This window comes from Papaver somniferum, chromosome 3 (genome assembly GCF_003573695.1).
Source record: "Papaver somniferum cultivar HN1 chromosome 3, ASM357369v1, whole genome shotgun sequence".
NCBI classification, from domain to species: domain Eukaryota; kingdom Viridiplantae; phylum Streptophyta; class Magnoliopsida; order Ranunculales; family Papaveraceae; genus Papaver; species Papaver somniferum.
The window spans coordinates 161,562,299-161,574,238 of record NC_039360.1 but is presented as its reverse complement, the minus strand read 5'-3'; the positions used below and the strand labels follow the sequence as shown (position 1 = coordinate 161,574,238).

The 11,940-nt window shown below is 36.9% G+C and overlaps 2 protein-coding genes across 2 annotated transcripts; one reads left to right on the top strand and one right to left on the bottom strand.

Moving 5' to 3' along the window:
- Nucleotides 1-4,300: 4,300 nt before the first annotated feature.
- Nucleotides 4,301-6,244, top strand: LOC113361812 (probable chalcone--flavonone isomerase 3). The gene is made up of 5 exons (XM_026604920.1): nt 4,301-4,664; nt 4,804-4,920; nt 5,340-5,495; nt 5,586-5,815; nt 5,904-6,244. Coding segments are annotated over exons 1-5 (666 nt in total). The 5' UTR covers nt 4,301-4,663; the 3' UTR covers nt 6,066-6,244.
- A 305-nt stretch (nt 6,245-6,549) lies between these two features.
- Nucleotides 6,550-7,032, bottom strand: LOC113360248 (ankyrin repeat-containing protein NPR4-like). The gene has a single exon (XM_026603777.1). It carries the CDS (start codon nt 7,030-7,032, stop codon nt 6,550-6,552), a length of 483 nt encoding a protein of 160 aa, XP_026459562.1.
- Nucleotides 7,033-11,940: the final 4,908 nt, after the last annotated feature.

Here is an 11,940-nt window from a genome sequence, read left to right as displayed (position 1 = left end):
AACCAATATGCAAATTAGGAGAGCTTGCATGCGCGCTCACATCATCGAAACGGTGTAAGGAAAGAATGTCATGATCCTGGATGATGCACTCTTGACATGAGCAAGATCAGTGCATGTTTTAAAAAATGCTGAAGCGCAGTAAAGAATATGGAGTAGGCTCGCAATGACTTATGTGCAAGTCCAAGACATGCCTTATGCCTGGACAAGGCTCGAGGCGATGCTTGCACAATGCATCAACTTTAGCCTTTATGATCTGTACCCTTCGCAGAACAAGGGTAAGTTGGAACGGTAAGTTTAATGCATAATGCTTGGAAAACATGCTTGGAGATACAAAGGGACGTGGATTTTTCTGGTGAAAAGCAAAATTTTAAGGCCGACAACTGAGTTACTAGTGGTGCATCGGAGAATTTCGACCTGCACGGCTGGGCGTCGTAGGCGTAATTCTCCGTCCATCACATCTTACATTTTACTTTTCTTTAAAGCTACCCAGTACTATCTTTAGGTTTTAATTTTGTGTCTCCTTGGATTGAATTTTCAGTTTTGTTATTCAGATCAATGTTTTTCCTTCTGTTTTTCTTCTCAATCACGAATTTGGCTAAGATTTTATGGTCCGGTTCTTTACAGAAGAACATCATCTTCAGCTGCAGAAAGAGCTTCAACACTAATAATAAAACAACACCGACATAAACTACAATAATAAATCCAATAACATTTGCAGAAAAAACTATATGAACACAACCAATAATAACTTAAAAATCATTTAGAGACGATTACGACTGATCCAGGAGAACATGGTTACTTTTATTACCTTATGATTAAAACCCTCGAGTAATGGGTGTAACATTTATGATTCTAACATTAGTGCTTTGTTCAGGTCTTTTTCTCATTGCGTTTTTAGGGACCACCCGAAAGGATTTAGGGACATCAATTTATACCCAACCAAAGACTCTAGTTAAGGGGTACCCTATATGATATTGAAGTTACATAAATGCCCTTCTGGTAAAACTGTATAAAAACCAAATCAAAAAAAATTCTACTCATTTCAACTCTTCTTCTTCCAGTTTCATATTATCTTCCGATTGTGGAAGAAATTTTTTTTTTCCCTCGTTCTTGTGTTCAACCGAAACATCGTCGCGAAAAGTAAAATCAGAACATCGTCGATTCGTTTATAAATTTTGAAAAAAAATCTAATAAGCATAACCATTTAACATATAAATTTTGAAAAAAAAAGTAGTAATGAGTATACCAAATCGTTTGCATAGTATAGGGAAGTGTCGGGCCTCAAATAGAAATCATCAAAAAACTCTTCAACGGCCTGCATATGAAAGCAACAAGTTATTATACAATAATCGGAGGTTATTAAATAAGTCAAACTACCGAATATACTATATTCGGAATCCTATCGGTTACCCAAAACACCCGATTTATACAAATGAATGTACACAGTTTACTGAGTGCAAAAAATGATATAATCGGAAGCTAAAATATATAGTAAAACAACCGAATATAAATAACCAGGAGATAACTTTAATCGATAAACATCCGATTTTTAAGTTTTCGGAAATTTTATTTTGAGGCCACTGTTATATTCGGTAGTCAAATAATGTTAAACTATTACCGATTGTAAAGGATAAGAATACTGAGTTTTGAAATTTTTTGAGGAATTCGTTTTTGGGGCCATTCGGGGGTAAATAACTCTACATAACTACCGAATGTAGATTTTTTTGGAAAACCAGTTTGGGGTTTTTTCTCATATTCGGCAGTAAACTACTATCTTGGAACTACCGAATATACATATTTGGTAGTCAGTGTGTTATATTCGTAAGTTTATTCGAGAAATTATCTACCGAATCTGGGTAGTTCATGGCATTCAATGCATGCAATAATCGGTTTTTCTTGTTTACAAAAGCACACAAACGCATGCAAATCGAGTATTTGAGTTTCTTAACACAATACCTGTGTTTTACATGCATCGTTAGCTTCAATATCAGGCGATTCTCCATTTTCTTCCATGAAAGGGTCGTCTAGGTTTTCCTCTCCACAAAAGTTTGGATCATTCAACATATACCCCAAATCGTCTTCTCTAAACGGTCGTGAACCCTCAACATTTTGTTCTTCGCCATGATTCTCACCTTCTTCTTCATATCCATCCATTTTTGTAGTGATAAAATGGGTTTTCCCTTTTTTCCTTCACCTTCTTCTCTATAACTCTAACAACTCAAAAATGAAAAAGAAATGGAAAAAATGAAACATAAATCATTCTAATACTGCACCGACTACAATCGGAATTCTAGGTAATACTTTGGCTTCCGATTGCAATCGGAGGATAAAAATGTTATCATATCCTCCGAATATATAAGGGTAATTTTGCCATTACGAATTACGCGAGATAAGGGCTGACTACATTTTCCCTTTGGGTGACCTTTTTTGTTTTATTGTTGGCCCCTAAATCCTTTTGAGTGGCCCCTAAAAACGCGAGGCTTTTTCTGTTAGAACAAAACAAACAATGTCATTCTAACCTTGGTGTCTGCAGGTCTTTGAAATAGTTATAATAAGTTAAAATTTGATGTTCCTAATACGTGGAGTAACTCTTGTTATGATTTATGTTATTTTAGCGTCTGAAGTTTACTTTCTTAGTCAGTCTTGTAACAAATGAATATTTATGAAAATTTTATGTAATTTACAATTCGATTCCGATTTGGGTTTTTCATGTAATTTAGAATTCGTTTATAAAAAGAAAAACTAAAATCTTAGTTCTTTTAGAATGAATATTTATGTAAATTTTACTTAAATAAATCCGTTAGGTTTGTAGAGTTAATCACATATCTTTTAAAAAAACCAAAAAATTTCATATAAAATTCTTTAATAATACGACCATTTCTGGACGGTGAAATGACATAACTACTAATTTTTCGAGTGATGATAGACTCACCGAGCTGAATATCCCGTGGATTCGGTGACCTCTCACATACCTACGAGGCCCGCGTCAACTGGAGCTGAGCAGGGGATCAATGTTATGTGGTGGGACCCGCAAATATGTGAGAGGCCACCGAATCTGCTGGATTTTCAGCTCGGTGAGTTTATCATTTTAGTAATTTTTTCGGCCCCAAAAGATAAGTGTAAAATTTACCAGCACCAATTATAAAATGATAATATGTCTACGGCCTTGTTTGGTAAAATTTATGATTACCTATTTATGATTATAGATAATCATAAATTGATAAATGATTTTGATATTAACCTTTTTAAAATAAATTTTTCCAAACATTTTTTTCAAATAATTGATTATCATAGAATGTTGATCTCGAAAAGGAGAAGAAAGAACAATGATCGACGATATTTTTTTAATCTTATGTTGTTTTGATGTCTCTCTCTTGATAGTTTAGAGAAAATAAGAAGAAAAAAATTCAATTTGAGTTTCTTAGAAAAAATAATTGATTATAATAAATTTTCAAAACAACTTTTTCTTGTTTATGGAAATAATGGATTTTTTTCAATTATGATTAAAATAAATAATTATTATAATGATTACCAAACGCATATAGAATTTATTATAATCTACATAATGGATTATGGGCCGATAATCCATTAAAATAATGGTTACCAAACAACCCCTACAATAAACTCCTGAATAGAATATTCGAATGAAACATTTTGAATAAGTTTGCATATGTAATTTTCGCATTTCTAATCTTTTTCTTATTTTATTTTTCTGTTCAACTTTTTCTATAAGGAGGTTTAGGCGCTATCCCCCCCCCCCCCAATACATTTTTTTCTTAACAAAAATGTATTTCTACATTGATTAAGAGTTACCAATGGGTTTGGCAAATGGTAGACGGGTAGTGTAGGTGGGACCTACTATCACAGTACTCCATGGCGTGGCAAACCAGGAAGCTGTAACATGAGTTTGGTAGCATCAGATCATGTGTAGACGAAAAGACAAGTAGGTTAAAGGAATGGTGATTAATGTTTACACGTCAGTACTCTTAGTTATTACCACTTCTCAGTACTATACGGGGGTGGACAAAGACTTGAACTCTCGAAGATATTTTTTCTGATGTCTATGGCAGTGCAAGTGAAAATGACAAAGATTCCCATTCTTAGTTGTTACCACTTCTCAGTAAAACCAGGTGGTAATGGCGCTCATTCACGAGGGGAGGTACCTCAAACTTGGGAAGAAATTGGCTCTTTCTCTTGTTAGAAGCGCATTGTGCATTTCGCTGAAATTCAGAGAAAATGCGTGATGATCTCGCATTGGATAAAATAAAGAACCAAAAAAAAAAAGAGAGAGAGAGCGCGAAATGTTCTGTATTGGGGAATTTGGGCTGAGAGGGTAAAAATGGGAGATTACGAAGGTTGTGCACAACAAACTATACCGCCAACCAACTTCTTAATTGCGCACCAGATGATGGTGATGGTGGTAATAGGTAAGTAAGCCACACAAAAAAAAGGGGATGGTAGGTGAATTGAAGGGTCAGTAGCAGCACCACCCAAGCCACCAAACAACACCACCATACACTCAAAACTCATAACAAGCAAGTATTTTTAGTCACATCCTTCTCTTCTTGTTTACCATCCACATTCATTTCTTCTAGCCAGAGCTCCGATACTTTTTCTACTGTTAAGCAACAGTTCCCTAGCTAGTCATACCACTCTAATAACTAGTAAGTTTCATTAGCAAATCACTTAGTTTGTTTTTTTCATTTTTATAGTTTTATCTGTTCAATGATTCTTGAATTTATGCTTCAAATGGTTTAATTATTTTGGGTTTTTCTTTTTGTGTTTGAATTTTGGGATGATCAGTGGGTGAAACTAAGGACGTTGAGTCTGCTACTAAGACGGTGCTCGTGGATGATATTCCTTTCCCACAAAACATCATCACTGTGACTACTGCAAAACAATTACCACTGTTGGGACAAGGTATGTACACCATGACTTGGAAAATAAAGTATTTGTCAGCGTAGTTCGCAGTTTGAGGATCTCCTGTAAAAGAATTTCTCTAACATTTTCTGATAAAAAAAGGGTTATTTGGTATTAACATTTTGTTCAACTTAGGGTTTGGTACTTGGAATTGACATTGATCCACGTTGACCGTTTATGACCAAATTTTAAGATTTGACCAAGTCAACGTGGGTCAACGTCATTTCCGAGATCAAACACTAATTTTGGACTAAACCTAAATACCAAACTCCAATTAACCTGAGAAAAAATTGAGAAGTGATAACATTTTTATTTGGGCCTAGATTACGAAATTTGCAAAGGGCAATGGAGCTGTTTAGGCTTTGATCTAGATTTGGCACACTTTTTTTTTCTTATGCGTTTAATGATATGATTGACAGGAATTACCGACATGGAAATACATTTTCTCCAGATCAAATTTACAGCAATTGGACTTTACTTGGAACCAGAAATTGCTAGCCATTTGAAGCAATGGAAAGGAAAAACCGGAGCTGAATTATCCCAAGATGATGAATTTTTCGCTGCTGTTGTTTCGGGTAACTGAATCCACACATCTTTGATACATTACGAATAATATGTTGTTTAGTTGAAATGCTAATTATAAATTTGCGTATGTGATCTTGCAGCACCTGTGGAGAAGCATGTGAGAGTCGTGGTGATTAAAGAGATAAAAGGGTCACAATATATGTTGCAGCTAGAGAGTTGGGTAAGGGACGAACTAGCAGCCGCTGATAAGTACGAGGACGAAGAAGAAGAGTCCCTTGAGAAAGTTATTGAATTCTTTCAGTCTAAATACTTGAAGCAGCATTCTGTTATTAGCTTCCACTTCTCATCTACCATCCCTGCTGTTGCCGAGGTTAATATCAATTTAATTTACTAATAGTTGGTGCTTGTAGATTTTTGCATCCGTCCTGACCTTTGCAAAAATGTGTATGTATCGGCAGATTGGACTGGAAATAGAAGGACAGAAAGATCTGAAGATGAAAGTTGAGAACGGAAATGTAGTGGAAATGATACAGAAATGGTATTTGGGTGGGACTAGGGGAGTCTCTCCATCAACCACTCAGTCTTTGGCGAACAGCCTTGGGGAAATGCTAGTTCAGTGATCGGCAACGAGTTTAACATATGGGGATGTTTCCTTTGGTTCCTGTTTTATTTGATTTCATCCTTTTCTATTGAGCACTAGAGACGTATTGTAACACTATAAATTCGACTTCGCCACCGGTTGTTGATTTATAATAAAATCTATAAGTCATGGTTGATCGAATCCAAAACTTCTGATGAATATCAATGACTCATAGCTCACTCAACTGTTATGATAACTAAACAAGAAAATTTTCAACTTTCAAACGTCAAAGATCAAACTGAACGAAACATACAAATATTCAACATACGAAATCCTATTACAGTAGATGGGATAAAACAAATTCCAAAATCTAGACCGTCAAATCATTAACCATAACTGATACCAGTGAGCGGGGCTAAAACAGTTCTCTTCCTATGAAAAATACCACGACCATACGTAGATGAGACAATGTTAATAAATAGTGGCAATTGCAACAAACCGAATAGGATAACAAGGATGCTTGCTCAGACAGACACTGGAATGTAAACCCAAGAAGCTTCTCCAGGAAGCACAATAACCAGCGTTGCTGCAAAAGTTGCCATCATGGTTGCTATAGATATAAAGAGGGTGGAGAGACCAAGTATCATTTTCTTGGGCAAAGATGTCAAGAAATCCATTTCTGCATAGCGTGATGTTAATATAGCGAAGAACATCAAAACAGATGTGCACGAAGAGAAGAGCGACACTGCATCTGAAATTATAAAAATCTTGAAAGGCGTCGTTGTTGCACGTAGGGGACGACCTGTATTTTGATCACTGCCACCAGGTAGAGTAAAAGCGGCTGCCAACATAACCGTGGCTATGAGGGTCGTGACAATCATACACGCTTGTGCTGTTTCTTTCATCCACTTTTCCGCCTCTTTGGCCAAACCATCATGTTGGACTGAGAATAATTCTCTAGGTGTTTTATTCTTCTCGTTCTTTATTCCATATTTCATGTTCTTCATCCCTGCAAATCTTGGTGGAACGTGCCTTTCGACCTGCTACGAGTTTCACATTGTAAAATAGGATCATTGAAAGTAGATTAAAATAATTTCAAAGTTTAATTAAATATACGGGCCGGATTTTATGTTTTTTCTCCCCCTTTCGGAATCAGGTCTGGTATTCAAACTTGTAACATCCAGCATACGAGTCGGAACCTAGCCAAAGTATGGGGATAGAGTTATAGCTGAAAAGAATCACTAGTATTTTATCTACCTGGAACCATTGTATCTCCCTCTGCATTTAAAGTGCTGGACCATGGATTTTATCTAACCGCGACAATGGATCCCAGTATGCAGCACAATGTAAGGCGTTGTTACCAAATGTGTCCAAATGAGAATACTTTGGTTTCTTGGACCCATTTGATATATATATTGGACAGAACTAGTGACAAAACCCCTAGGTGAACAAACTAGTGATAAGAAAAAACCGGTCATACTATTTCTATCAAATAAAAACCGTTTTAAATAAAACTGGGACAAAAACCCCAAGCCAAATAATAATGTGTAAATTTAGTTTTTGTTACTTTTAAAAAAGCCAAACATACCCTTCGACCTTTTTCTAGGTTTCATCGACTGCTCTCTTGGAGAGAACCCAACACTCTCTCTCTCAGAAACAAATCCTTAGACAAATTTCCAGAATCAAAACCTAGAAATCTCACAATGAAAACACAAATTGAAACCTAAATTTCAGTAATCACAACATAGAAATCTCGATCTATTCTCAAAACCTAGAAATCTTGATCATCAGAACCTTAAAAAAATTTTAAACCTAGAATGCAAAATCAGTTTTGTTACTGAAATCTGAAATCAATTCATCTTTGATTATCATCAGGTATAAACCATTATTTAGTACTGTTGTTTAATTTTGATATTGTTGACCCTGTGAAGTTAATTGCATGTACAGATTTTGGTGATTTGAAGTTAGTTTCTACTCTTCCGCTGTTTTTTTTTTTTTGAAGTTAGATTTCAAGGCATGGGTGTGATTAGCTTTCTGATTTGTGAGCTATTTTTAGGGTTAATTTTTTTTTAGATATCAATCTCTTGCTGCATGATTTCAAAGTCACTTGCTTGATTTAATTTGTTACTGTTGTTAGTCGAAGTTGATCAGTTTGATTTATCTTATCTCATAGTTTTATGGTTCAGAGATCCAAGATGTGAAAGCTTTTATGTATGAATTTGTCATCCAAAAAGCCTCAAATCCATGTTCTGAATGAACTGTTCCTGCTTAATTTTTGATGCTTCATTAGTACAATTTAACTGAATTTCGTTGATAAATTTATGGGTTAATATACCATGATCTAATAATGCCATCCTTGATAGCACCTGGTTCAACTATAAGGTTTCTTTTTGTAAAGCTTTCATCTCATGGAATATATTGAAGTTTTGCTTTGAACCTTCTCTTGATCTCTGCTTTCTGAATCATATAGTTGATGTAAACTGAACACGTTTCTTTGTTATGCAGTTATCCATAGTGGATAGATGGGACTTCATTAGGTTTGAACTTTTTTCATAGGTCATATGCATTATGTGTTCTGCATGGAATTATTTTGGGATGGAATCTCTAGTTTCTTGATCTTGTTACTTGTACTTAGGAATTATTATCGATTATTCTCTAAATTGTAATTGCGACAAATTTTATGTGAGCGACAGCACCAGATTCTTGGTGTGTGTCCTTAAATGGGAGGATTTGAAGGGGCATGTCCTGTGCATCACATGTTATCGTTATGATTCACTAAGCAGGTGAAGTAAGATTGTGCACATTTTTGACAACTCCTCCCTGGATTGTTTGTTTTCCTTGTTGGTATGTGCGCATTTTCTGTATTAAACAAGATGTTTCCTCTTAGTCATCATATTTCATAATGCCTCTTAGGTTATGGGGTCACATTTAACAATCCCATATGAATATTATACGTCGCTTTTATACCATTCATACTTTGCTTTCCTGAATTTTTTTTGAGGTGATATCATAATTATCGTTTCCTTATTTTATCTATCATCTGTAACTGATAGACGTTGATATGTAGATTCCCCCTGGGTTGTACTCATGCCGATGTCCTTTTTTGGTGCTAGGTGAATCTATTACAGCTGAGAACGAAACAAGGGAAGGAGAGTACTACGTCTGGCACGAGTGAGTAATTTCAAGTTGGTTCCTTGGAGTAGAAAACAGATTCCTTAGTGAGAAAGTAACTCACTATTTCTGCTCATCATTGTTGTCTATGTTGTTGTCGTATGGCAAATTCTAAAGTATGATTTCTGTTTTGGTGCAGGTTTCATAGAGTAAAATTGTTGTTTTAAGGACTTGAAAGGTCGGGTAACCTGTTCAGCTTTTTCTCAGCTGCCATAGTTATCAATAATTTTGTAAGATTGTATGTTCACCTTCATAATGTCTTATTGTTGGATGCTTATTACTTAGGTATCGACGTATCGTGCACGAAACCTGTTCATCACAGAGAGGGAAGCAATTGCAGGTGGTGAATTGGATTGTGGAGCTGAGTAGAGTCAGCTAGGAGATGTTGCTGCCGCTGCTTTCAGATTGGCAGTGTGCAAGTGTAGATGCTGGTATTGTTGATATGGTTATTGCAGTGATGGGTTTGATATGGTTATTGCAGTGACAGGGTTTTGTGACGAGTTTCATTTGATGCTGCTAGTAAGCTCCGGTTGCAGCTGAAGTTAATATTATAGAGAAGGTGGTACTGGTGTTGGCTTTGAGTTGGTTCTCTATGAAGAATGGTTTGAGCTGATGCTTGAGAATGCTTTTTAAGTATAGTTGCAGGTTGAGAGTGTAGAGAAGAACTGAGATGCCTATGTTGGTGGTGATTATGAACTGCAGCTGGTGATAATCAGAATCCATGGAGGAAATGGTTTTGCTCTGGTTGAATTAATATGGATATTGCAGGTCCAGTTGAAGATCAAACTGAGCCTGAGATGGAGCATTTGTGGTGTTCAGGTATGAGCTTGAACTGAAATGAAAGGCAGTAATGCAGTGGGTATGGGATTTGAAGTGAATTTGTAGTTGCAGGTGCAATGAAGTGCTGCAATACATTGAGGAATTGCATGTAAACCTAGATGGAAAGCTATACCAGGTGAAGATGAGTAATGGGTCTTGAGACATAACTGGTGGTATTGTGTTGAAGCGCAGAAACCAATTATGGTTTCATCTTATTTATGATGAAACCAAAATCGGTTCCATCGTATTTCAACAATGTATTTCTATCCATGAAGATGTATAATACCTCTTAAAAAATTTATTGCAGGTGATTTCTCATGAAACCAAGATGAAACCAAAATCGATTTCATCGTATTTATGATGAAACCAAAATTATTTATGATGAAACCAAAATTGGTTTCATCGTATTTTTGGGAGGTGGTGGTGGTGGGCGGTCGTGGTGCTGGTTTTGGTCGGCGGTGGTCGACAGTGGTGGTGCTGGATGGTAGGGTGGCTGGTATTGGTGGTGCAATTACGTAGTATCGGTGGTGGTGGTCGGAGGTGGTGGCGGTGGTGGTCGACAATGGTGGTGCTGGATGGTAGGGTGGCTGGCAGTGGTGGTGCAATTGCGCAGTATCGGTGGCGGCGGCGGGCAGCGGTGGTGGAGCGGTGGTGGTCGGTGGCGGTGGTGGTGGTCTGGTGGTGGCGAGGTGGTGGTGGTCGACAGCGGTGGTTGGCGGCGGCGGTGGTGGAGGCAGTGGGTGGTGTGGTTGGCGGCGGCGGTGGCGCGGTGGTGGTTGGCGGCGGCGGTGGTGGTTGGCGGCGGTGGTGGCGCGGTGGTGGTTGGTGGTGGTGGAGGTGGTGGCACGGTGGTGGTTGGAGGCGATGGTCAGTGGTGGCGGCACAGTGGTGGTTCTGCTGGTGGTGTTATTTTGTGGTGGTGATAATATAATAGAAATTAATGATGGGGTTGATTTTTATTTTTGTTGGGATGATTTAAAATTAAAGGTGGGGTTGTTTTTTATTTTTGTTGGGGTGATTTAAACTAGAAGGCTAATATAGATAATTTATATTAAATGGGGTTTTTGTGAACAATTTGTTTTGTTGGAATTTTTGTATATGGATAGTGACATCTTTGGGGTTATAATACCGGCCCGAATTTCTAATGCATTCTTTTTATTTGGGGTTTTGTAAAGCTCAATGAAGCTTAACATTCAATTCTATGCGGTCATTTTATACTAGAAACAAAATAATAAACTTTTATTTGACGAAATGGAAGAATTAGTAATCGTTGCGGACCTTGCGGTACTTTCATTTTCCCCTCTATATGTTGGTCTTTCAGGGTATTATATATTCATTTATAGTGCTACTATATTAGGTACGTACCGCGACTAACAACCTAGATAAGAATTTTAACGAAGGAATTTTGTTAAGAATTCCAATGGGCATTTTATCTTTCCGTCTGGATAATTACCGGAAATGAATCAATATACCAAACACTCAAGGTTCTATAATTGGAGACTTTTATATATGAAGTTGCTTGATAGGAGACAAGCCATGCCAAATTCTTTGCAAATCTTGATAAACTTGCTTTGCACCTAAAGCTATGTATAGGCATTACATTGTAGTGGTGGTAGTAGGATTATGCACACTCGCAAAGCGGTATAAGCATTGCATTCGTGGAAACCCTACCTAACAATACATTGAAAGCTGGCAGTATTCACTTCATCATTCTCATCCCTATCATAAATGTGCTTCTCCGCAGGCAAATGTAAATCTTCCCAATTATACAATTTATGATTTCATTTATTTGGTGGAATCATGACATGATAACGCATTAAAGAGTTTCCTTTTTGTAGCTATATGAACAACAAATGCGAATCCAACAAAATTTCCAGGTTCGTTAATAAAATGTAATAACCACGACCAAGTTATGAGGATCAGAC

Excerpts from the sequence above, each read along its gene's own strand:
- LOC113360248 (XM_026603777.1), bottom strand. The coding sequence starts at position 7,032 with ATGAAGAACATGAAATATGGAATAAAGAACGAGAAGAATAAAACACCT.
- LOC113361812 (XM_026604920.1), top strand. Across the intron at positions 4,921-5,339 it reads ATTACCACTGTTGGGACAAG|GAATTACCGACATGGAAATA; the intron begins GTATGTACACCA and ends TATGATTGACAG. Across the intron at positions 5,816-5,903 it reads CCATCCCTGCTGTTGCCGAG|ATTGGACTGGAAATAGAAGG; the intron begins GTTAATATCAAT and ends ATGTATCGGCAG.